At 38.9% G+C, this 25,600-nt stretch overlaps 1 protein-coding gene across 2 annotated transcripts; it reads right to left on the bottom strand.

Moving 5' to 3' along the window:
* Positions 1–3,388: 3,388 nt before the first annotated feature.
* Positions 3,389–11,176, bottom strand: LOC141772906 (myosin light polypeptide 6). 2 transcript variants are annotated; one of them, XM_074644396.1, is made up of 7 exons: positions 11,039–11,176; positions 10,613–10,640; positions 7,814–7,957; positions 7,491–7,664; positions 7,060–7,137; positions 6,174–6,208; positions 3,389–3,954 (listed from the first exon to the last, which is right to left on the bottom strand). In XM_074644396.1, exons 1-6 carry the CDS (start codon positions 11,039–11,041, stop codon positions 6,180–6,182), a joined length of 456 nt encoding a protein of 151 aa, XP_074500497.1. In that variant the 5' UTR covers positions 11,042–11,176; the 3' UTR covers positions 3,389–3,954; positions 6,174–6,179. The 2 variants fall into 2 exon arrangements, with proteins under 2 accessions (XP_074500497.1, XP_074500496.1); XM_074644395.1 differs by lacking the exon at positions 6,174–6,208.
* Positions 11,177–25,600: the final 14,424 nt, after the last annotated feature.

The following is a 25,600-nucleotide window of genomic DNA, read 5'->3' as shown; positions in this document are numbered from 1 at the left end:
TCTCTGCTTATAATACACCCAGGATCTACAAAATCTAGCCGATGTACACAATTTAAATCTAACAATGTAGTGATCAATTGTACAAACAAAACGAAATTGGTTCAGTGTGTGATGAGGCTTGACGTTGTTTATCAGAATTTTGAATCGTGATCAGTTGTTGGAGAGCCCACCGATAACAAGAAATGAACCCAGGGAATTTGTGAAAAATCTTCCTTAAATAATATTGGTACATTTCTCTAAATTTATTGATAATCCTACTGTGATTTTATGGAAGTCATGCTTTGCTCTTTCTCTCACACACACCCACTTGTCCAGTTAATCTATATTTCAGAATACATACAGTATTATTTACAGTTCTATGGGAAATAAAACACCTAACTTTATCACTTCCTAAGTTTAATTAATTATTCATTCAAATTAATTTTTATCTTTGTTTTCATTATTGATTCATCTGACAATTATTTTCCTGATTAATCGACTGATTGTTTGGTCTATAAAATTTAATTTTGTCTGATCAACAGCCCAAAGCCCAAAGAAATTCAGTTTAATACCGTATAATAGGGGTGTAACGATACATCGATCTGGATCGATATATCGATTCAATGTCGATGCAAAGTGAAAACGTCGATAAATATTGTCATCTTTAAGACACATTTATTTTGAAATTCTTAACTGATAAAACATGAAAAATGTGTCACTTTATAGTGAACAACATGAAGTCTATTTGTATTCTTTTTAATAAAAAGGATCGTTTTTCATCTAAGTGTCTAGAAGAGCCCAGAAATAAAATGGTCAAATCATAATTTAGTTGTTTTTTGTGGGTTGATATCAATGTCACTGATTGTGCAATATATGTGAAATATTATATCGTCTCATATCGATCGCAGGCCCCTGAATTGAATCGGATCGAAATTGTATCGTGGCAGATTTTGTGATAACCGCAAATATATCGTCCAAATAATTGATAAAATATTGTATCATGATGAAACTCATGATTTACACCTCTATCATATAACACAAAGACAATAAGCAAATGATAATGAAATTAAATATTTTGATAAATGATTAAAATCAAAAAAGTTCCTGATTAATTTCCTATTGACTATCTGACCTTAAATCAAACTTGTTATTCTGTTTCTTTGTATATGTGCTAATAATCATATATTATCCAATATTCTAGGTGTTTTTGTTTTTATCAAATTAAATCAGAAAGGTAATTGGAATACAAGATTGTTTTTGCTATTTAATTAGCTCACCGTTACATTGAATAGACAGCTCTTTGTTAAAACGTATCACAAATATTTCTTTTACAGTCTTTAGGTGTACGAATGATCTATAAAATGTGTTTATTCTGTTACACATGGCAGGAAAGGACTGAAAAACACTGCATATATTGGCACTGTGGGTGTAATTTTATACAATATACAATAGGGCAAAAACAATCATGCATAACACTGCCTACAAATCACAGCTATGTGTGATATAAAACTACAGAGTGAGTTGATGAATGTTTCAACACTATGCATCGTTTTCTAGGTAATGTCACCAGTTTATTCAAGTGAGCATGATATTCAATATTGCCACTTTAACAGTTCCTAAACCCGGGCAGAGAGAGAGTCGTCCTCTCCATGTTAAAGAGAATTAATCTTGAACACCTCTTAGATTACGGGCAAAAAGCAAAGTGTCTAATTAGAGAAGAGAGCTGATGGCATTCTAGACTTAAAGGATTTGGTGAATCTGTTGCTCCTGAGCGGAGAGAGAGAGGGATGTAGCCTCCGTGCCATGCCTGGGCCCAGCCCCCGGCTCTCTCTCCTGGCAGATTCCAGTTGAAAGTTAATTGGACGGGGAGAGGTCTGAGACAAGCTGAGCTGAGGCCCATTAGTGATTCCCCTGTCGGATGCAGAGCCACGAGGATCACAGACTCACAAATAGGAGGATTAAAATAATCAATAGTCTTGACTTCCATCGACCACACACATACACACCGAGTAATTAGTGGACAACCTATTCAGCAGTGGACTATGACACCCTCCTGAACCTTACCCACCACCCCTCACAAGCCGCACGCTGCAATAGCCACGGTGCCTAATGAGGGGAAATAGTTGTGGCTGCTTGTGAGGAAAATGAAGAAAAAGGTCAGGAAGCCACCAAACAGCCTTCTACTGCTCATATCCTGGTGCTTCTGTCACCGAATCATTCCTCGGACAATTTACAACATGACCACAAAACATGTTAAATTAAATATTTTTGGGCTGAAATTAGAGTTTTGAATGTCCCTAAACAATCACAACCAATTGGTGAAACCCTAAATTGTCTCAGACAGCCAATAATGGTTTATATTGACTCGAGCACCGAAGCTTACACTCATGATGTACTTAAGATTCTTCATTTAAAAAGCACAAAGAGCAGATTAAGCTATGCCTCTTGTATTAAACACTGAACATTAAAGTGGTCAGATTCCAGCAGCAACACTGCCCTCTTGTGTCGATGGAAAAACATCAATGCATTGTGCAAAACCTAATCCTTTTTCTCATTCGCTTTGGCTCATTTCTCAAATGAGAATTATTTTTTTCAAAACAATAAACTAAAATCTCTGAACAAATACTTTGTTGTTCACAAACAGACTTTAATTTCTTATTTATTCAAGCAAATTGCACATGTGTTGGCACAAAAGAGTGAGTACAATGGTCTACAATTTGCACAATAATCACTTGTTCATGACCAAACTGATGAGTTTATTCTCAGTGAGATTGTCATCCTCTTCACAACTTCTAAATATTGCTTCATCGTTTGAGCCGTTACATGCAAAATAATCCATTCTATTATCAAAATCTGTCACACATAAATGTATATTCCATAAATATGTATGACATGGTGTTACGTACTGCGGGGAATTTTTCATTATTGCGGGTCTTTTAAAATTTTTATTGACATGGATGTCATTTTGTGGCAAATTATCTGCTTACCGTATATGACTTTACGTGAAAGCTCAAAGATGAATTTCCTGTTTATAATACGTGTAACAGGTTGCTACACAAATACAGTTACTGTAAACACAAATATGTGTAACCTGTGGATTCAGTATTGTAGCCTACAGTATTGACTTTTCCCAGTAAACTTTGACCCATTGTTGAAATGTGAATATAAAAAGTTCAGTGTGATACACAATCGCATTCAGCTGGACAAAACTGACATTCTGGTATAAAACAGTAAGAAGTAGGTGTCAACAAAAAGTAAAACAAAACAGAGATTTGTATATTAAGAACACATTTGTTAAGACTTTAAAAAAATGAGCCAAAGCTTTTGAGAAAAACTGTAAGACAAGGCAGTAGCGAATCTGGCATCTTAATCTATCGAATCAAACAAATAAGCTCAAAGACAACCAAGATGAGTTTTCAGGAAAAAACATTTATTTAAATGCAGCAACAGAATTGGGGTGAATTAAAAACACGGGAACCCATATGAAATGTTTCTTTCTACCTCATGATAATATGGCTTTGAATATACCGGTTTACCGCAGGATTGGAGGAAAAGCAAGTCTTAGCCAATAATACAGTAGGTTGCTGACAGTTATTATGTATACCGTATATATATATTAATGTCCCATCCATTGACATACTTGTATCAATATTTACAGTATATCATTATCAATTTATGTCGTCTTATGTGCTGCATCTTGGAATGTTATTGCAAACAATGCAAGCATTAAGACTCCTGAATGCATACAAGTTGGTCACATATGTGAATGGACCTGGCACCAATTAGCCAGGGGCCATTTGTGGTCTTTTTGTAGGGAATGTAAAGGCACTTCTTAAATTAAATGTGGAAAACTAACCCATGGAAAACATTGGGGGGGGGGATAGAAGCTAACTGCAAAAAGAGGGTACATGTGACAGGGTAAAAAAAAGCTGGATGCTCTTCGTCTTCACCCGTTCATGACCATCCTGACCAGTTCTGTAAAAGACAGAGAGAGAGAGACAAGTGTGAGACTCGTGGTCTAGATCTTGGCAGAGACTCACTCCAACTACAGCATATGTGCTCCTCATCCAGCTTCGGTGAGCCGGGTTGGGAGATGCTGCATTTGGAGGCAGAATCCCCATACTCTGTTCACCCGGAGGAAAGAAGGGTTGAAGAGGGTACTGAGAGAAAGAGGTGAGGTAATCATCTCTATCTCCTATTTAGCCAAAGCATCTGGCCATGTCTATGATCCAAGAAGAGCTGGTTAGAGAAGCCATCCTCGCTGTTTGTTTTCCTCTAGTTGAGAAGCAGAGAAAAAGGGGGAGAAGATCGAGGGAGCTAAAAGTCCAGTCAGAGGGCGGTCAGCTACAAATTCAGCCTCCATCAGTAGAGAGGAGAAAAACAATCAGCACAAGAGAAACTCATTGCAATTCTCTGGTTAGTAGAAAAAGGGACTGGTCCACTCTCCCAAAGCTGGTGGCTATATTTGTAGTGTTGTCACGAAGTCACCAAAATTTGGACTTTGATACGATACCCTGCCTAAATACCTCAATACCGATAGTGAAATGATACCACGGCAAAAACCTAAAACATCGGGAAAAGTAATAGATGACAAAACATGGAACTTTAAATTATTTGTTATAATGAATTTAAAATGTATTAATTAAAAAAAATACATAATATGCCATAACCTAATGTACCCTATACTTGGGTTTATGTGATTTCTTTGATAGTTGACTTTATATTTGCAACCAGATATCACTTATTAAACAGCGTTTAATACAGCTTTTTCTTTTGTAAAACAGCGCCCCCGCCGGCACATCATAACAGTTCAGGCGGAGAGTGGTACTGCAGCACAGGAGACGGTGAGAGGTTAACAAAGGCCCACAAAATGAGAATAAATTCAGATGAAGTTCTGTAAGAAGTTGATGAGGGAAAAGCTGCTAAAACCAGGAAGACACCACAGTAATTGTAGAACGTGCTGTGTTGTGTCAAAGTGGTGTGAGGAGGTGAAGAGAATGTCACTGTCGCCAGCGGACTGGGTTTCCTTTCTGTCCATCTCACGTGAAATACAGAGAAACACGGTAAAATAATAATTCAACACACTCTTTTGGTGGATTATGCGTTGGCCGATTTACACAAGATGCTTGGACAGATTTAGAAAAGATGGTGGATCTAATTTTATCGGTACATGTGGTCGGTAATTAGAGCCGTGTTGTTATCTCCCATATTTTTTTGAAGGGAGTTCTGCTGATACAGACACCAGGTCAGAGCCAGACTGTGCAGCCGGTGAGCTGTTCATGACCTGCTTTAATCATCTTTTCAACTTCATTTGTTGACTCCACCCTTCTTTTTAGCTCGCTGATAAATCCCGGGAATCTCAGTTTATATTTTGACCGCTTGCTCCCATCCGCAGCAAAGAATGCCGTCCTCTAAAGCAGAGCGCTGCACACACAAACACTGCCCCGCTGTCACATATCTACGCAACTCATGGGAAATAGCCTATGGCTCTTATTAAGACACTGACTTTCTTAAAGTATTGGCACTAATAAAATGGGGTATCGTACCATTTTTAACGATAAGGTATTGCGATATCTCTATGGTATCGGTATACCGTGCAACACTTTATATTCAAATGTAAAAAAAATAGTGTCTGCAATGTAATGAACTGTCTATTTAACCCGTCTGTGAAAAGAGCAGCACCTCTAACACCACCAGAGGAAAAAGCCTATTTCAATAGCACCAATGACATGCAAATGAGATTAGAAGAGCTGCCTTGTGACCTCCACACCCATCAGCTCAAATAACTCGAAAGTGGCCACCAGGCTTTCCCCGAATGAGACCAGTCACTTCCCTGTGTGTCCACCATATCCCCTAATAAACAGGGGGGGTCCCAGACACATGCAGAGGGGCATGCTGCAGCCAGGGGCCAAGACAGAGGGCTGCAGGAGAGAGAGACAGGACAGCAGGAGGCTACACATGGGTCAAAGCCTCAGGACTAAAGATGAGGGACCACCAGGCTTTCCCACAGGCACCTACGGGTCAAATATTCGTTGCAACAGCACATTGTTCCTGTTTGCAAATATGAAGGCATGTATGTAGCACAACTACAGCAGATTAGTGTTATAGGATGGTCTAATGGGAGTGGATCATTTAACAGCTAAATTGCAGGAAAGCCTGGAGGTGCCGTCTAATGGTATACCAAACAACCGTACCGGCCCTCAGCCTGACATGATGTGGCGGACAAATGCTGTGGAGGAAGAAGAGTTAACACACTGTCAGCAGTTGAAAAGACAAAGACAAAGACAGTAGCTATGGATGGATACCCTCATCATCATCATCATAAGACTAAATCAAGCATTACTGCAGTGAAAGTTTAGTAGTTAAAAAAGGTGCTTCCAACGATTGCCTTCAGATAACTAGGGCAGGGTTTCCCCTAGGTTACCGGGGCAGTAGTCACCACCATTAGCTTAAACGTATGGCATTTTACATTGCATAAATTAGCCTAGCGGTCAGCAGACTTTTCCTTACTCGTAGCTCTTCTACTCTTACTTTGTTTAAGTCACTGCATCTCCCGACAGAACACCGCAGTTGAATTTCTGCCTGCAATTCGCTTTTTGTTCAGCCTGACATTGTTGAAACAAGGCAGCTAATATTAGTAGCGAGGGCAACAGGTTAGTGGTGAGAGTTTGAATGCCGTCTTTCTGGTCTCACACAAACACACAAACACACACAATGTATGCAAAGCCCCGCCCTCGGTGAAACACAGAGAAGAGAAACTAGCGTGACATTTAATGACAGCAAAAATGCAGTCAAGACTTCACACTGAGCTGAAATAAAACAAGTGCACATAAATTATGCAAATAAAATATGTTTTTTCTTTCAGGGGGTGGTGGGCAATGGTAGGATTTTCAGAAAACTGAAACTACATTTTCACACAATATTTCACATGTCAACACAGCACACATACAGTATAACTCATGACTGAGGTTGCATTATCACATTGCCAAGACTGGGTATGAGGTGGCAACGGCATCGTCACACCATCAGCCTAATTATGGCAAGTTTCCCCTTATTCTTGCTTATTTCTTTCCCTCTTACCTTCATAATTGATGCAGCCATTTGCGTCTTCGTGTCCCGCCAAGAGCGTCTCAACTTCCTCCTCTGACATTTTCTCACCTGAAAAAGAAACATAAAATGTTAATTCATATTACATGTGACAACATTACCATGTTTTTTTTTAAAAGTGTGATAGCAAGGGATTTCACAAATGAACAATACATGAAATAAAAGATAAGTAAAAACAATTATAATACTAACACTAAAAATACACTTTCACACCCGGTGATGCCAAATATACCATGTACAGACAGTTTTCAGTAAATAATTTTGCACCGGCACTATGCATTATGGGGATTACAGTATTTTCGTGAAAGTAAAAAAATGTAAATAGAGTGTATAAATGAAATCAACTCAAAATAGCATTCCCGTCCAGCTATCTATTGGAGGGTGATGAAAAAGATGTAACTTGCCTAGCGTGGTGAGGACGTGACGAAGCTCTGCTCCCATTACTGTCCCGTTGCCCTCCTTGTCGAAGACACGCAGTCCCTCCACAAAATCCTCCATGGAGCCCTGATCCTTATTCTTAGCGATAGCCTGGAACATGGGCAGGAACTGCTCAAAGTCTAGCATCTTGCAGTTCATCTCTGTAAAAAGGAACAGAATAAATGAGGAAAGTCTTTGAGCCTCCAGCGGCAACACACAACATTAAAATTATAAGAGGTTATTTTCAGCACAGTGACAATCTAATCATTTTTGTACATTAAAGACATTAAGGTTATTTTTTTCCTCTCACCCTCAGCCTTGGGGTTGCCCAGGACCTTGAGCACCTCAGCGTTGACAGGATTCTGTCCCAGGGCCCGCATGACGTCCCCACACTGGCTGAAGCTAATCTTGCCATCTCCTGTCCTGTCGAACAGCAGGAACGCCTCCTTAAACTCTGCAGGATACACAGACACATGACGAATTAGAGTAGGGGTATGAATTATTGTAGAAATGAAGAGATCAGCAGACATGTACGGAGGAATGATATGGAGATAAGAAGAGAACTGGAAATAGATGAAAACAGAAAAGCCAGAAAATGAGAACAAGCAGACAAGAGAAAGCACAGGTTAGGACATGATCTGGTTTTCTGCCGGTAGGCCTAAATTTAAAGTGAGCAGGCAGGGCACACAGCACTACACTGACAAACCACGTTTCATATACCACTCTACTAGGCAACTCTCTCTCGCCGGTCTATCGAGGATAATAGATGTATTGATAGACTGTACACCTTTATAAGCAATCCCAAATTCATGTTCCAAGGACAAGCTTTGCTCAAATAAATTCAGAAATTCTGTTAATATGTCATCATTGCTATTTCCATGTGCATGGTAGAGCGTGGCGCAACCACCAAAAAACAGCTTGCTCTCTGTACTCTGCTGGTTGACATTGCAAACACCCCTGTGACTTCCTCAATTCAGCAAATAATGTATATTCACGTTAGTCATCTGGTCAGTCTATGACTTTTTCACCACACACACTGACAAAAACAAGGTGAACCAACTTCACCAATGCAACACTACATGCTCTGTCGTTGTAGTTTGAACATGCAACACTTATGCATTTAGTTTCCAAAAATATGTCTGAATTACAAGGAAATGTGTTTAAAATGTAGTAGTAAATATGTATGTCATTGCTTAAATAAAGCAGCAGAACAAACAGGTATGGATATCGCATGTTAGAAAAAAGTGTTTATAAAACTGAAGATAAGGGGAAAAGTAAGAAAAATTGTCACAAGGGCTCAACTGTTTAAAGAGATGTATATCTTGTAGAAAATATGACAGGCTGAGACCATCCTAAATGCTCTCGGTCTAAACAGAAGCAGACACATTTCCTACATAACATCAACATCAGATAAAAGCTTCGAACTTGTATTTAAACTCTTAGAGTACAGTAAGGGGTGTAAACTAATTTTTTTAAGTATTTTAAAGGTCGCCTTATATGTTATTGTTTATTCTGTGTGACCAATGGTAAAAAAGCAAAGGATATTTAAGTAAATTATATAGAAGAGCACGCAAATCTTATATGCAAAACTGTAAACAACAATTTCACTTAATAAACAACACAAAATAATGAATAAATCAACTAATTGTTTTATGTTATTTGTTGTGAGGCTTTAAACCAAGACTAAACTGTTAATCACAGACAAAAATGTTAAACAAAACTCATTTGATTAAAAAATGTGACTGTTAGGCAACCTATCTGTTTCAGTTAAGGTTCATGTCAATCCAGTGTCATCTCTAATATCTTGTCACTTATTTTTATGGTAGCAATAAAAAGATTAATGTGCCAGTAGTTCACACTGTTTTGCATCTTGCAGGTGGTTGGAACATTTTCTTTCCAAAGCTTTTAAAAACTTCACCTGACATCCCTACTGTTTACCAACTCCATTCTGACATAGATATTTTACAGTACGGTTGAGTAGTCAATAAGGCTGTGAGCTACCTAAGCCTTCTAAAGCATTCACATTACCAAGTATTGAGTATTTTTGTTGTTGTTTAAGAGGGATTTAACTAGGCTTAACCATCCGTCAGCAACGATGCAATCTTGTCATTGATCACAAGGTTGATTAAAGAAGCTTTGATCCAACATCAGGTATTCTAGTTCGACTCAACAGTCAAACAAAAAGCTGAGCTAAGATCTAGCAATCAGGGAGAAGGATTACACAATATCCGTGCCACATCTGTGGTCCTAATGTTATGGGACAAGCTATTCCCCAAAAAAGCTCAGGCACTGTTGTGGAGTTTTTCCTGTTCTGAGGAATGTGACTCTTCCCTTCTGGCTTGTGAGCACTTTTCCAAGCACCATATTTGGTATTAGAGGAGTGGAGGAAAGTAGGAGGAGAGTGAGAGTAGCTCTAACCTATTATGTCAACTGTGATTAAACAAGCCCTAGGACAAAAAACATGCACCACTGTATCCAGTACCAAAAAAGGGCACGCTGGAGGATGAGCCACTTGGAAGATAACAGTCAAAAGTTTATGGAAAACTCAACCAGGAATGACTGCAATCTAACAGAACAAGACTTATGAGGACACATATGAGCCACATTTGGCTTTCAGAAATGCCACTAATGCATGATTGACCACGTACAAAAAACACTGCAACACACGGTCAAAGCTGCTAAGTATTATAAAAGTCACAGTATATGCAACATATGACTGATTTTTTGACGTACCCAACAACAGTGCAAAGCAACTCTCACTCACATTTAAAAACATATTAGGTTTTACCCAAAAAGCCAACATGCAGATCACACCCTAAAAACACTCCCGAGATAGCCATCAGTTTCCCCTCTCTCACTGACTTACCATGAATCTGATCCAGGTTAAATTCAATCTGGAAAGGACAAGCAGTTGCAAAAATGGAAAGTGATGAAACAAGTAAGGAAATAAAAGGAGGAAAAAGCTATTTTAAAACCACTATGACAGGCGGTGCATAGAGCAGGGTGACAGTGAAGATAACAGGGTCATCTGAAAACCAAAGCAAGAATGAAAGCATGCAAAACAAAGCAGGGATCTGGTAAAATGTTCTCCAAAACAAACAAAACTCACCGCATATTTGATCTTCCGAGAAGTCAGACTGTGCAAAAGAGAAATTAAGGCTTACATGAAAATGGTTGCTAATGAGCAGCTAGCTCAGGTTTCAACTTCAAAAGGCTTTTTAAAACATATTTTCCCAGATAGTTAGATTCACTCAAACCACATATTCCCTAACAATAGCACATTAAGCAATGATTAATACACGCAGGGGTTACTTTGGTGGCGTTATTTAGCTTTTTAATGCGATTGTTAACTTTATCCGTTGCTAGGTTGTTAGCTTCTGAAAAGTTCCACTTCCGGTAGCAACCCGCGAACAATTCAGACATTCACAGTCAATTTAACGTCTTTGCAACGCTAATAATATACCATTCTCAAAGGTAATTACACAAAGAAAAGGTGGTAATGTTAGTAAAGTCGAGTGGAATAGAAATAACCCACCATGGCTGTGTTGTTGGCTGAGGTGTGTCCGAGGCGTCGGCAAACCAAAGAATGTGTGACGGCTCTCAGGGAAGGGCAGGCAAAGACCCTAGCAGCGCTGCGTCATGACGTACGACGCACGACGTCCTAACATGGTAGTGGCTCGAAGTAAAGGGAGCCTTCAAACTGAGGGAAAACTCTCGCGAGATTTGTTTGGCTTTTATTGCTATAATCCTATTTATATGGTTCTTATTATAACTTGTCCCTCCAACTGCCCAATGCCTTTAATATGTTTCCTTTGACTTAACTAATTATTGGTTGTCTGTTGTATGTATGTACACTGTAAACAATTGCTGTTAATTTACAACAGGATTTCAACAGTATTAACCTGTTATTGCTAAAAACAGTGCTTTACAAAAGAAAACCTGTTAAATTACGCTCATAGGCCGTTTTTTAACTGAACTATAATGCATTCTTAAAAAACAGCACTTTACTGCTGATCAACTGTCTAAAGTATCATCAGTAACAGTTTCATGCTTTTAATTCTGGGACCTGATCTGCACATGTGAGGTTTGTACATTGTACATTATTGTAAAATCAGTGAATTAGCTCTGTTCTTCACTCACATGTTGTTATGGTTTGCATTCTGTGCTTGTAGCCAGCAATAGACATACATTTTGGGAAAAGTGTCAACAAGTTTATTATAGCCTTTTTCCTAACAAGTGCCTTTAATTGTATTTAGTGTGACTATTCCTATGTCTTTAACCTGCTAAGTCTATTAATTTAGGCAAAAAATAATGTTTATTAGAATGTATGTAAAAAATACAACCTAAATAATGCATTAAAACAAATCAGTAAGATAATGTAAAAGAAAGGTGGAAAAACAGCTATATAATGTATCTTTAAACAGTAAATTAACTGTAAAATACTGTGAAATTAATTTCAGTGTATGGATGTATGGACTGGAAATGCTACAAATGAATTTCCCCCCTTGGGGATAAATAAAGTTGTCTGAACTGAACTGAACTGAGATTGTTAAAGTTATGCAGTGATGTCGAATAGTTACGGTTAGGCATTGACATCGAATGGTTTAGGGTTGAGGCACTGACCTCGAATAGTTGAAGTTATAGGCATTGACCTCGAGTAGTTATGGTTAGGATAGGTCGTCGGGCAGCGAGTCTCGCGAGAGCTTATGCAGCTCTCAGATCAGATTCCTGCAATTTGCGGGTTCCCTTCTAGACACAACCCTCTTACATCCGTGGCTCGCACAACTACACTCCATATATAGGAATAGAGCCCTATGGCTTGTGATGCACTGTAGGCTAGATGAATTAGGTCTATTATAGACCATCTATATGCCTTAAAGCTCCTAGAACTACTCACTTTATGATTGAGGTGAAAGGTAGGCTACATGCAATAAGTAACTTTAAGGTTAAAAACTGAATTTAATTTAATTATTAATTTATTATTATTAATTTATTAATTGTTTTTTATTTGTTTGTTTGTTTTATTGACACAACAAACATTAATTACTTCTTTATTGTTTTCTTCCATTTACATGCATGTTCTTTTTAAATATCTATATATTGTAATTTGCTCAATGAATTGTATATATGTATATAATGTTTTTGTTTTTATTTTGTTCTTTTTTTATTTATTATTGAATTGACGCTTTGGCAATATTGTTCACCTGACAGTCATGCCAATAAAGGAAATTGAAGTGAATTGAATTGAATTGAATTGAATACTGTAGGCTACATGAATTAGGTCGATATGCCTTAAAGCTCCTAGAACTACTCACTTTATGATTGAGGTGACAGCTAGGCTACATGCAATAAGTAACTTTAAGGTTAAAAACTGAATTTAAGAGCTGAATTCAGGAATTTACAAGCATGATTGTGTGACATCACAACCAGTGTGATGTTTACTTGCTTAGTTTTGCTGAATTCCTGCATGCCTTATCGGATCATGATTATGTTATTTGATCCCAGACACTAAATAACTGAGCCAAGTCTATTATTGCTGTTTGACACAACTTCAGACTACATCAAATACATAATAAATGTCTGTCCTAAGGCATTTATTAGTGTTTGACACTGGGAAAGTAGGGAAAACGGTAAAATTACCCCAAACTGAACTATCTCTTTAACAAAATCACACACATTTAAGCTATTCTATGTGATCTTTTGATAACTAATGTAATATGTTTTCACTTGTCTCCCGTCAAAGTGTTTGGAGTCCCCTTAGAGAGGCCCGCATCACTCTTTGAAAACCTCTGGACTAGAGAATGAACTCAGAGAAGTAGGATACATATTGTGTCAAATAGTTAAACCTTTTCAATTTTTTAATTACAATAGGCATATTCATGGTTTCTGGATTAAGAACTTTTAGCAATGTGCACTGTTTTTGTTGAAAAACCATATGAGACACAAATTATTATTCCAAGGACAATATTTTATGTCTTAAAACATGATATGAGGGGATCTTTAATAATTTATAAATCACCGTTAAGCAGCCTGCCCTTAACTGTATGGAGTAATCAACGAGTCAATAGATCCCTTGTTAAGAGATGTTTTAAAGAATCTTTGTCCCTTTGTAGTGTGTGTTTGAATTTGAGGATTTTGACCCACATGGGTAAATGAATGCGTGATTGCACTGAAGGACTTTGCTAGGCTTTGCATTAAGGAAATAAGTGTCTGGCCATGCAGGAATGATGATTACTTTAGGCCTGTGAGATCATGGACTGATGCCACGTGTCTTAACAGCCTGGCTAAAGCTAAAGTGCTGTCTTTGCCCAGCAGGAGACTCTGGCCTCCTGTCATGTCTGTAGTCCCCCTGTGAGCAGAAGTGGGTGTCTGAACATGACCCACATACTGTATCCTCACATGCAGGCTAAATGGGACAGTCTCACTCCATGAAGTCATGCAGTAACAGCAGCACAGTGTAACACTTAAAGCACACAGGAATGGCAGCAAAGCTAAAGCACCAACAGCACATTAGTACAAAGTCTAATGTGGGCATCAGTATAGTTTGAGTTTCTTCAATACATCTTAATTACATTAATGTTTTGTCTGATTGACCTTTGACCTGAACGATTTTGGACTTATGTAATATTAACATGTTTTCATTGATTAATGTATAGTTTACTTAATTTCTATATTTACTGACATTTTATATTTGCTAATTAAATGTACTAACTAATTTATATTTACTTCATTTCCAGGGTACAATATTTATTGCTGGACAAACTATGAAATAATGACTTTCTAAATAACCTCATCCTCTTTGCTCAATACCTTTTTTTTACAACGTAAGCAGACAGAATTTGTCACTACCAAGATATAGGCTGCTGTACTAAAGCCTATCTGTGATGTACCAGTCATGGCCAATCAGGGCCGGCTCTAGCCCTTTTGGTGCCATAGGCGAAATTTGGATTTCAACCCCCCAGAACCCTAACCCTAGCCTCGTAAACTGCAACACACACAGTGGTTTCAAGATAAAAAATAAGATTTTTATATTCATAAATAACTGTATTTATTATAATATGAATAAACAATTGGTCCCTGATGTTGTTGGCTTAAAAGTGTTTAGTTTAACTAATAGTTACAGGAGTGAAAAGTGTATTTCTTTTTTTGTTCATTTGTTACCTTAATGCAGAAAATGAGGAAGGGCGCCTACTGGCAATTTATTTATTTATTTATTCATTTTTATTTATTTTTTTAGAGGGCAACGAGTGCCCCCCAGAAGGTGGCGCCCTAGGCGACCACCTATATGGCCTATGCCTTAAGCCGGCCCTGTGGCCAATAATTTGGCCTCAGGTTGGTCAGGTTCAGTCTTAAACTGTGATCTGAGTCACAGGCCAGAAGTATAGGGAGGTCTATTCACTTTGCAGCAAGCTTTTGAAAAATGGGGCAAGTAAAACCTCTCGTGAATTATTAATCTAGTGAAGAATAAAAATGTCCTCTCTTTGAGTTTTGAATTAGAGATTTAATTTTGTTATTTTGCTTCTTGTAATAATCACAGGTGTGTAGATCACATTAATATGTTGGAATCAGCTTCTTGATGAAAGAAATAGCACATAATGTGTCAGAAAACAGCCTCTTTCTCCCTAAGGAGGTCACCGGCTGACTGACAGTCTCACTCTCAGTGCCCCATTTCTTTGCTTAGCTTAGATTCAGTCTCATTCCAGATCGACGCTGACAGATTATTTAAACCTACTTTGCAACTAATCAATGTGTCATATCAGAACTAATTGGCAAACACATTACTATTGAGTACCTCTAGCTGTGATTTACCATCTTGGCTAGGAACAACTATGCATGAAATAAGATTAATAGGACATGGCATTTCTAAATATAGTCCTAATTTATGAATGCCCCACATTAGCTTTGTCATAAAAGCATACTACTCCACTCACCTCCAAAGTACTGGGGTCAAATGGGGAATCCGAAGGACGCAGCATCCTAGGTTTCTGCTCCGGAGCCGGTTTTGGATCTGCAGTAGCCGTGGGGAGGCAGGGGTAAGGAGTACCCAGTCTGGGCTGGGTCACTGGTGAAGGAGACTTCTTAATGGAGGATTCTCTTTTAGGAGCCATTCCTAACGTCCTGGCGTTATATCCCTGCTGAGAGGTGATATCGAGCTATGAAGTAAAGTGTGCCAGCCGTGGAGGGGAGGGGAGGAGAGAAGCAGGTTGATGATGCCGATGATGCTCAGGGACCGGCAGGTGGATGAGGCAGAGGTGGACATATGTGGAATAGCATTGAGAGTGAATCTCTGAAGCAAAGCGTAGGAGGAGTAGAGATGAAAGCTTGAGTGTATGAAGAGGGGGATGGATATAGAAAGAAGCAGCTGTATGACTCCAAGCACATGCTTTTATTTGGGTCAGAAATGTGTGTGTGTGTGTTCGGTGTGTGTGGGGGGGGGGAGAAGCAGCAACGTAAAGAGTTTCTCTGTCGAGCTCAATGCAAAGATTTTTGTCTAACTGACTTTAGAGTCATGTGAGGAAATGTCATAAGGAGAATAATAATATCTTGTTCTAGCTTAAACACATGTTCTCTTTGTTTCTACTCTCTTCCCCCTGCTTCCCGCAGACCTGCTGACACTGATGCTACATGCTCATAAAAAGAGGAAAAAGGATGCTAGGTGTGAAATTGTTCACCATTATTAGAGCCACATTTAGACTCTAGAATATGTTTTGCTTTAGATTGAATGTCAATGATTTGTACAGAACATATCGCCCGAACCCTGCACAAGGAACTACGACTGGCCTGTCATAGGTCAAATGTCCACACATGGATATTATTGGCATCAATGTTTATATTTTTGTCACATTTCATTGATTACCATTGTTGGTTTTGACCAAAATAGGCAAATTGATTGTAATTAAGAACATTTACTCAACTGTATTAAGTACAATTTTGAAGGACCATTTTATGCTATACTTCTTCACAATATTTCAGAGGTAAATTATACCTTTTGCTCCACTAAACTTATTTATGTCAGCTATAGTTATTTTGTAGAATTACTCTGCAGATTAAAATATAAAATACAAAAGATGATATTATGATCATCAGCATGATCCATTATTATATGTAGTCAAACTAACTGTATAAAAAAGCTTTTCCTCAACCAGCTACAACATCACAATGCTGTTTACACAGTAAATCAATAATTCATTCATATAATTATACTAATATAGCACTGACAGGAATATTTTTTTTGAATTTGATGGAAGGATGAAGTGTTCCTTTATGGGTTGAGGAAATTCTCCTAAATAAAATATTTTAAAAGCCTCTTGGATCAGCTGGAAAATGCATCGTCACAAATCTGAAAACAGGCTGTTTTTCTGAGTTTATGAAAAGTCAACTTTTAGAGATACCTGGTTCTCACAGTATGGTGATGCTACAAACGCATGATGATCTTATAGAATATAATGTATTGGTGTAGATTAAACTACCCAACAGTATAATAAGATAATACTAATATATATATATATATATATATATATATATATATATAATAATAATAATAATAGTAAATAAAAATAATAAATAATAAAAATGGAACATACACATTAATTAATCCAGAAACATCATATATAATAGTAGAACACTGACAGGACAATGAGTCATTTTACTTTTGATAATTTAAGCAAATGTTGCTGACAATACTTACAAACTATTAATTATAATGTATTTTACATTGTGGGATAGCTACTTTTAGGCTAATTAAAGGATAGGAATACTTCTTCCTTCACCACCTATTTATACACACTTCATGTGCACAGTATGACAGAACCAAAGGGAAACAGTAGTTCAAGATAGTGCCACCAGATGTCACTGTTACACAACAGGAAGACACGACCCCAGAAAGCTTTTGGCTTCAACTTACTTCAACTCAATAAAAAAAAAATCAGTTTATCGAGTCTCATTCATGTTTTGATATAACAGTGACTCAAAAAGAACAGTGTTTTTTATGATAATAATAAAAATAATAATCTTAATAATAATAATAATAATAATGATGCATTATCTTTCTATCCCTCTGTCTGTCCATCCATCCAGTGGACTTATAAGTACATTTAATCAAGTACTGTACTTAATTTGTGGGTACTTATACTTTACTTGAGTATTTTCTGCTACTTAATACTACCTCCACTACATTTCAGAGGGAAATGTTGTAGCCTATATTTTTACTCCACTACATGTATCTGATAGCTTTACTTTGCAGATTTAGATTAATATAACAAAATGTAATCAACAAATAAAATGATGATGTATTGAAATACAATAATAGCTATAATAGGCCTATTCTGAAATGGGCCATTCTGCACAATCAGTGCTTACTTTTGGAGTTTCAAGCAGGTCTATAGCTCTATATTTTCATGGTATAGCCTCACACTTTTGTAAAAGGATCAATCTCTGCATGGCTTTAAGAGTGACACTGTTAAATGATTGAATTGAACGTCAGTGTGCAGATCGGAGAACAGATTTACAGCTCGTGGCGTCACTCCTCCAATAATCAATGGTGTCCACTCACAGTCAGTGGGTTTTGGGCACAATCCATCGCGCGCTCAATGGGCCTTGAAATTACCGTTTATGCGGCTCGAGCGCCAAAACAATAGCGACATGCGACCCTCGCTGCGAGACCAACGGCACTTCTGGCGCTTTAATAGCGGATCGAACATGCAAAATGATGTAATAAACAAAGACCCCCAACAAAGTCCTTCCGATTATCAACATAACAAGAAATAAAGTTAAAGGTACAATATGGAATAGCTTTTTTTTTTCTATACATAATGATTTCATGTTTGAAATGTTAATATATTCTGTCAGCTTATTCACTTGCCAGCTGATTGCTGATGAGTCTGCCGAGCAGACAGCTCAGTTAAGAAGATTAAGCAGTGCCTCACGTTTTCCTCATCATTTTGCAACAATAATCCACCACATGAGGCTAATAATAACAACAGGAATATCCTACATGTCTGCTTTCAAATAGATTACAATATATAGTAATTAGAAAATCCTGTTATGATATCCAGGTGTCTGTCTTAACAGGTCTGAAATGAATTTTCTAAATTTATTAGACACTTAATTGAAAACATTATTCCCTTTCTTTTCATTTTGTGTGCAGTGTTGTGAAAGCAAATTCAATTACTCCAACTTAAAGGAAATGTTTCAACAGATCCTCCGAGGTGCCCCAACTGACTAATGAAATTATGGCACTTCTCCCACCTAATGTCATTCAAAGTCCCCTGCCCCTGCTACAGCAAATCTCCAAACCACCTGATTTATTTTTAATGATATTACACCCCTTGGTCGGCTGTGTCATGGTAATAATCGGGGCTGCTCCAGCTGCCTCTAGATCACATTAGCCAGGCTTAATATTGACAGTGCCGGGCCCGCTAAACAATGAGGCTATGGGGATAGGGAGCTTAGAGGCGGCCTAGCCAATGGGCATACTACAGGAGGTATAGGAGGTGCAGGCCAGGATGCTCCAGTTCCCTATGCCCCGGAGGACTGGCACCATCATTAGGCGGCATCGTCTATAGTCCTGCTGTGGAGCTTTAAAACCCACCACTGCCAGATCCAGACCCCACCCAGGCCCCAGACATCAAATCCATGCTGACAAGGGACCATAAAACTAGTGGCAACTTGATTCCCTGCTATTCTTTTTTAGCGGATGGAGAGACCTGCCGGGACAACAGCTCAGCAGCTGGAACCTTGTGGAGGTTCCTGCTGTGACGAAGTCTTTGGAAGGCTCAGGGAAAACTGCAGAGCTCACCTTGTGACAGCATGAAATCAGCTGTTGGAAGTTCATCTTCAAGACTATACAGACCAATGAAGGCAATTTCTGATTCCTGTCAACAGAAATAAATAAATGTTGAATTGAAAAAGCTCATGTGAAACACTCATGAAATACAATTTCTAACCAATATCTTGATATTTTGGGACACCAAAATGCAAGAAAACCCTTTTGCATACCGATTTGATTAGAAAAGTGCTTTTATCCGTTAGTCTAATTTATGTCGCAGGCTTGTCTAGTTGCTGTATTTGCATAATGGTCACACTGGGAATCAGACTGGGCCACTTGTGGGACACTTGCACCTGATCACAGAGACACCATGGCTCCTTGCCAATCACACCTCCACGGTCGATCCTCCCAATTAAAAATCACCTGGATTTGTCTTTGGATTTGTCAGGTTGTTCAACATCAGTTAGACGTCCCTGTACACTGAGGTTTTCTTTCCTTCTGTCCCAAATTGTTGTTTGGATCGGAGGGGATTTTGCACGGGGGCCCGCAGATTACCGTCGTTGATTAGTGGTTGGGTGTAATCCTTTCAGCCCCTCTCTCTCCAAAACACCCCTGGGATATGCCCGTCTCCCTGAGGACCGGCAGCGTGGCAGATGGATCCTCCTCCCCCTCTCCTGCCCCCTTCTAACAGCACACCCAAAAACACTGTTGATGTCCTGGGACGGAGGTTGTAAAGTATCCTGAATATGAAACCACAGGCACCTTTGTTTAATGGCTCTCTCCCCACTTAGTGGGAATTGCCCTCAGGCCTGATTCCCATTCTGTAGCTACATTTCTGCCCGATTGGAATGTTTTCCAAATCCATTAGCCCAAAGGAAGAGGAATAAGATGCACACAATCTGCTCATACTGCCTGGATGAGATCCTGCTAGATCTTATCAAAACTCACTATGTAAACCAGAAGACATCTTAGTTTTATGGATATGGCAAACCATTTGCCAAAACATGTATACGCTGGTGTGAAGTCAAAACATGGGATTATATTCCCACACACATGGAGATAAAGATCCACTTGTCTGTGGGTCATCAATTTGCACACATGCCTTTTTTTTAGTCTACAGCTATCGTGTGTCTTGTGTGTTCATGTATAAAGATATAACGTCTATTGGCTGCAGATGGCACAGTGAAAACCCAACACGTTCTCATCCCAACTTGTCACATATGGCCGCTTTGTCACGCTTTGTCACACCTCTTGGTGTCCTTTTATGTTTAGGCAACAAAACCCCTTAGTTAGGTTTAGGAAAAAACAACATGGTTGGGCTTAAAATTACTAGCCTACGTTTGTAAAGTGGAAATGAAACTGAACGTTGTGAATAGGCAAAATATTGTCACGGCATGAAAATGAATCTATTTGATTTGTGTACATAGACACGAATTTCCCTTTGTTTGTGACACTCACCACGACTTTCAACAACACGCGACACGTGTCAATTTCCGCTCCAGTCTTTTCATAATAAAACTACTTAGTTAGGCTTAGGCAACAAATTACTTAGTTAGGTTTAGAAAAAGATCGCGGTTTGGGTTAAAATAACTCTGGAAGGGCTGTAACTTAAGTACGGAAGTTACGTGGCAAATAAATCAACTTTGACTTGTGGTTTCACAGGGGATACGAACACCTGTCTCCTGAACGAAAGTCTGGTGCTTTTTGACCCAACCATGCACCCCGACCTCTTCCCTCCCGTTATACTTCCCGGTTCACTATTACGTGGCTTACATACAAATTGATTTTGTGCGGACCATCTCAAATTTTTTTTTAATTTGTGTCAATGTACACGAATCAATACCTTACATTTCGTGACTATTTCACAAACTGCTGTGTGACAGCGGCCTCCTGGATGTAAGCCCTGTGTTTGTTGGACCCATCCACCTCCCCTCCCGCCTGCTCTGGGTGTGTCTCTTTTTTCTCTTAAAACTACGTCACCACCCTCCCGGCGCACTTTCTAGGAGTATTTACTGTTGCCCCGGATGGGTTAAAGGGTGCCTTGTGCAGCGGTACCGAACGACGACGGCCGTGACAAAGCGTCGGTATTTAACGCACTGGAAATGAAAACGGGCACACACATGCCTTTTTTGATTGCAGCTATTGCACGTCTTGTGCAAAGATATGATGTACTGTATGTTGGCTGCAGGTGGCACAGCAGGAACCTGCAATTATAAACTTCCATTTATGCTATGATCTTCATGATTTTCTATAGTTTGATCTGCACATAGAGAAAAACACTTATATGGAGAAAATAAAAAAAGGCTTATAAAAAAAGGCTAAAAAAAGGCTTTCAAAATCATTTTGAACTTTTAAAATAATTCAACATTTAGACCTATCTAAAATATCTCCTTTAAATATGTTAAAATGAATGGCAAACGGGGTAAGAATCAGTTATCATCAAGAGATCTAACTGAAGTTAAAAGACCCTGATTCACAACTGTGTGTGTGTGTGTTTGTGTGTGTGTGTGTGTTAGACCACTGATGTTCCCCTGTGTGCAGCAGAGTCAGTAGGCCTGTCAGTCTCTCCCTCAGGAAAGTCTGCTATGTAACCATATTCAGCCTCAGTGAGCAGCAAATGGGGAGAACTGAGCCCTGGGACTTCTTAACACACACATGCACACGATTGCTGTAAAGCTTAGCGATAAAATGGAAATAACTTAAAATCAGTTAAATATAAAGTGCGTATGCACAGGATAAACATGCTCAAGAAACTTTTCTCAAAAATGCTACAAATAAAACTTGGGGGTATACAAATAAACACAAATGGTTGACACAACCAAACTTTGAATTTTGGTTCGACAACAATACAAATTCATCTCCCTCACCATCCCGTGCCACATCACCCCCCACCCCTTACCACACAAACCCCTCTTTGCAAATCCACGCTCCCTCTCCATCTTTTATGATCACTACAAGGGGCTCAGCTTTCAGAAGCGGCCCAGGGAGCATGTGTGTAGAGCTTTAATTCCTATTGTATTCGTGCAGTCTTGGTGTGTGTGTGTGTGAGTGTGTCTGTGTTTTAGCGAAGGAGGGAGAGGGAGATAGAGATGAAGAAAAAGACAGGAACAAGGACCCATCTGTCAGCACAGCGCACGAATCCCTCCCATTCCACTCCGAGTCCCTGGGGACCAGAGCGAGAGACAACTCACTTGTGGCAGTGTTTTTTTGTGAGGACGGGGGTTACCCCCATTAACAGCAACCGCAGCACTTAAATAGCTAAGACTGGTACTCTTTAGGTCAAAAACTGATTTTGGACAGCTCATGCCTAAACTGAACATGCACCTATCTTAGCCACAAAAACTCAAAGCAAAACACCTGCAAATGTTCTTGTGAATCTTTTATTTAGTAGGCTACACTTTAAATATCTTAGGAACATGTTAAGTAAACAATAGACTGCATTACATTGTTAAAAAATATTTTTTTTAGATAAATCATTTGGAGAAAATTCTACCAACTCATCAAAAGTTGGTTCAGATCACATGTGTCCACCGTGACCTCTTCCAGAAGGCTGGCTATCTATGTTACTGCTTAAATGGAAGCCACAAAAACTCAAAGCAAAACACCCACAAACATTCTTGTGATTCTTTTATTTAGTAGGCTACACTATAAATGTCTTAGGAACATGTTAAGTAAACAATAGACTGCATTGCATTGTTGAAAAATATGTTTTTTAGATAAATATTTTGCTGAAAATTCATGCCGACTCATCAAAAGTTGGTTCAGATCAGATGTGTCCACCGTGACCTCTTCCAGAAGGCTGGCTATCTATGTTACTGCTTAAATGGGAGCGGGACACAATTCCCTCTCCGGTAGTCAGTCAGTCATTTGGGAAACCGATGGGGATTGTGAGGATCCAATTCCCAATGCAGGCTGCAGGTGTGCTGGAGGCCATGCTCACACTCATGGGACAGGAGGTATAGTGTGCATGATGTGTGTGTTCGGTGAGGGGGTTTTGGGTTTAGGGGGGATAGGGGGTGCATGTGTACCTGGGGACCTTTGGGCACATCACATTAGAGTTGTTGCTGTACACAAGTAAAGACACTAAAGGCTCTCTCTAGAGCCAGTGTTTGGTTTGTCCGTTCTGGGCTACTGTATGGCGGAGCAACATATAGCGGACTCCGTAAAGAGGATCCATCCGCTCCCTATATGTAGATATGAAGGGCTCATTATAAGCTAACAAAAACACAACGATTCTTAGTTTCAGGTGATTATACACTAATGAAAACATATAGCTATGAATATTATTTTCCATTTCTGCTAATAGACTGTTCCTTTAAACCTGTAAATAACCTCAGCCTTTATTGCAGAAGTTCTTAACTACACAAACATTTCACTGGTGCAACAAGACGACCACTTTCAGGACAAAACTTGTGCATGAAGGAGGGCAAACTGATAAAAAGTACACCAACACTGTAGACAGTTGCTGTTTTAATTTACAGCAGGATTTCAACAGTATTAACCTGTTATTGCTAAAAACAGTGCTTTACCGTTAATACAAAAGAAAACCTGTTAAATTACACTCATAGGCCATTTTTTAACTGAACTATAATGTATTCTTAAAAAACAGCACTTTACTGCTGATCAACTGTCTAAAGTATCATCAGTAACAGTTTCATGCAGTATTTTGTTAATTCTTGGACCTGATCTGCACATGTGAGGCTTGTACATTGTACATGATTGTAAAATCAGGGAATTAGCTCTGTTCTTCACTCACATGTTGTTATGGTTTGCATTCTGTTCTTGTAGCCAGCTATAGACATACATTTTGGGAAAAGTGTCAACAAGTCTATTATAGCCTTTTTCCTAACAAGTGCCTTTTATTGTATTTAGTGTGACTATTCCAATGTCTGTAACCTGCTAAGTCTATTCATCTAGGCAAAAAAAATGATGTATAGTATACACAGACAGTATAATAATGTTAGTTTACAGTAATATAAAGGCAACCCTGCTGCCAGTTCTTTACTGTTATTTTACTGGGAAATTATTAACAGTGATATGGTGCAGCAGTGATGAGAGAAATGACAAAAAACAGCACACACACACACACACACAAAGGACAGGACTCCTCTTTCTCTCTAGTGTCCACATGCCTTTATGGCATTGGTGCACTGACCAGCAGTGATTAGGGCCGTTAAAGCTGTGTGGATAAACGCTGTTTCAGCACGAGACATCATCTTGGGCCAAGCAGTGACGCGTGAGCATCCAAGCAACAGATGCCCCCCCCCACCCCCCTCACCCAAAACCCAACGCTTCCTATATCCAGCCATCTGTCGGGGTCTCTTCAATAAATCGTTGGATAAGTGCCTGTTTTTAACGCGATGTTGCAGATTATAACCACGTGGTCATATCTTATTATTTCTCAGACATGGAAAATACACATCTCACACTCAGGAACACTCAGAGGACCAACAACAGTGGATGGTGCAGTTGGCAAAGTTCAGTCTCGAGCACAGCTGTGTGAGCAATCGCGCGCACAATGGGATCAATGCAGGGGGCACGTGCGGCTCGCGAGACCCCCGGCTGTCACACTAGACCCCCACTGCGCGCCACGCACGAGGACCGGCGGCCGTTTATTGTGCAGTGGTATTTGTAGTCCAAACTGGGGGAAAATGTTCAATATTGAGATGCGATTATAGTGCGTGAATGATATTGGCCATATTTAGAGAACTGCACGGACGGCGTTGAGAAGTCAAGTTAATGTGTTGATAAACTTCTATTATACAAAAAACTATGAAAACAAGGCAAGTTTGGCAAGTTTATGTATATAGCACATTTCATACACAAAGGCAATTCAAAGTGCTTTACATATATAAAAGAAAGATAAAAGAGCACAAAGTGCATAAGATAAAAACGAATAAAATAATATAAAAGTATAAGTTAAAAGAAAAAAATTAAAAGGATAATAAAAAACAATCAAAAGACAGTAAAGTGCAGCATTTGATCAATTAAGAAAAGTGTCTGAGAACAGTTTTTGGTCTTGAGTCTAGATTTGAAAGTGGCCACTGTTGATGCATCTTTGATCTCATCTGTAAATTTGTTCCACAGTTGAGCAGCGTAGCAGCTAAAAACAGCCTCACCATGTTTCCTTCTGACCTTGGGTACTACTAATAGATTTTTTCCCCAGTGACCTTAGAGGTCTAGTAGGTGTGTACTCCTGAAGTATATCTGAGAGGTAATTTGGACCTACCCCCTTTAGTGATTTGTAAACAAGCAGTAGTGTTTAAAGTCAATTCTGTGACTTACTGGGAGCCAGTGTATGGACTTAAGTACTGGAACAGATAGAAACAA

This window comes from Sebastes fasciatus, chromosome 8 (assembly GCF_043250625.1).
Source record: "Sebastes fasciatus isolate fSebFas1 chromosome 8, fSebFas1.pri, whole genome shotgun sequence".
Taxonomy (NCBI): domain Eukaryota; kingdom Metazoa; phylum Chordata; class Actinopteri; order Perciformes; family Sebastidae; genus Sebastes; species Sebastes fasciatus.
This window is presented reverse-complemented; position numbering and strand designations above follow the sequence as displayed.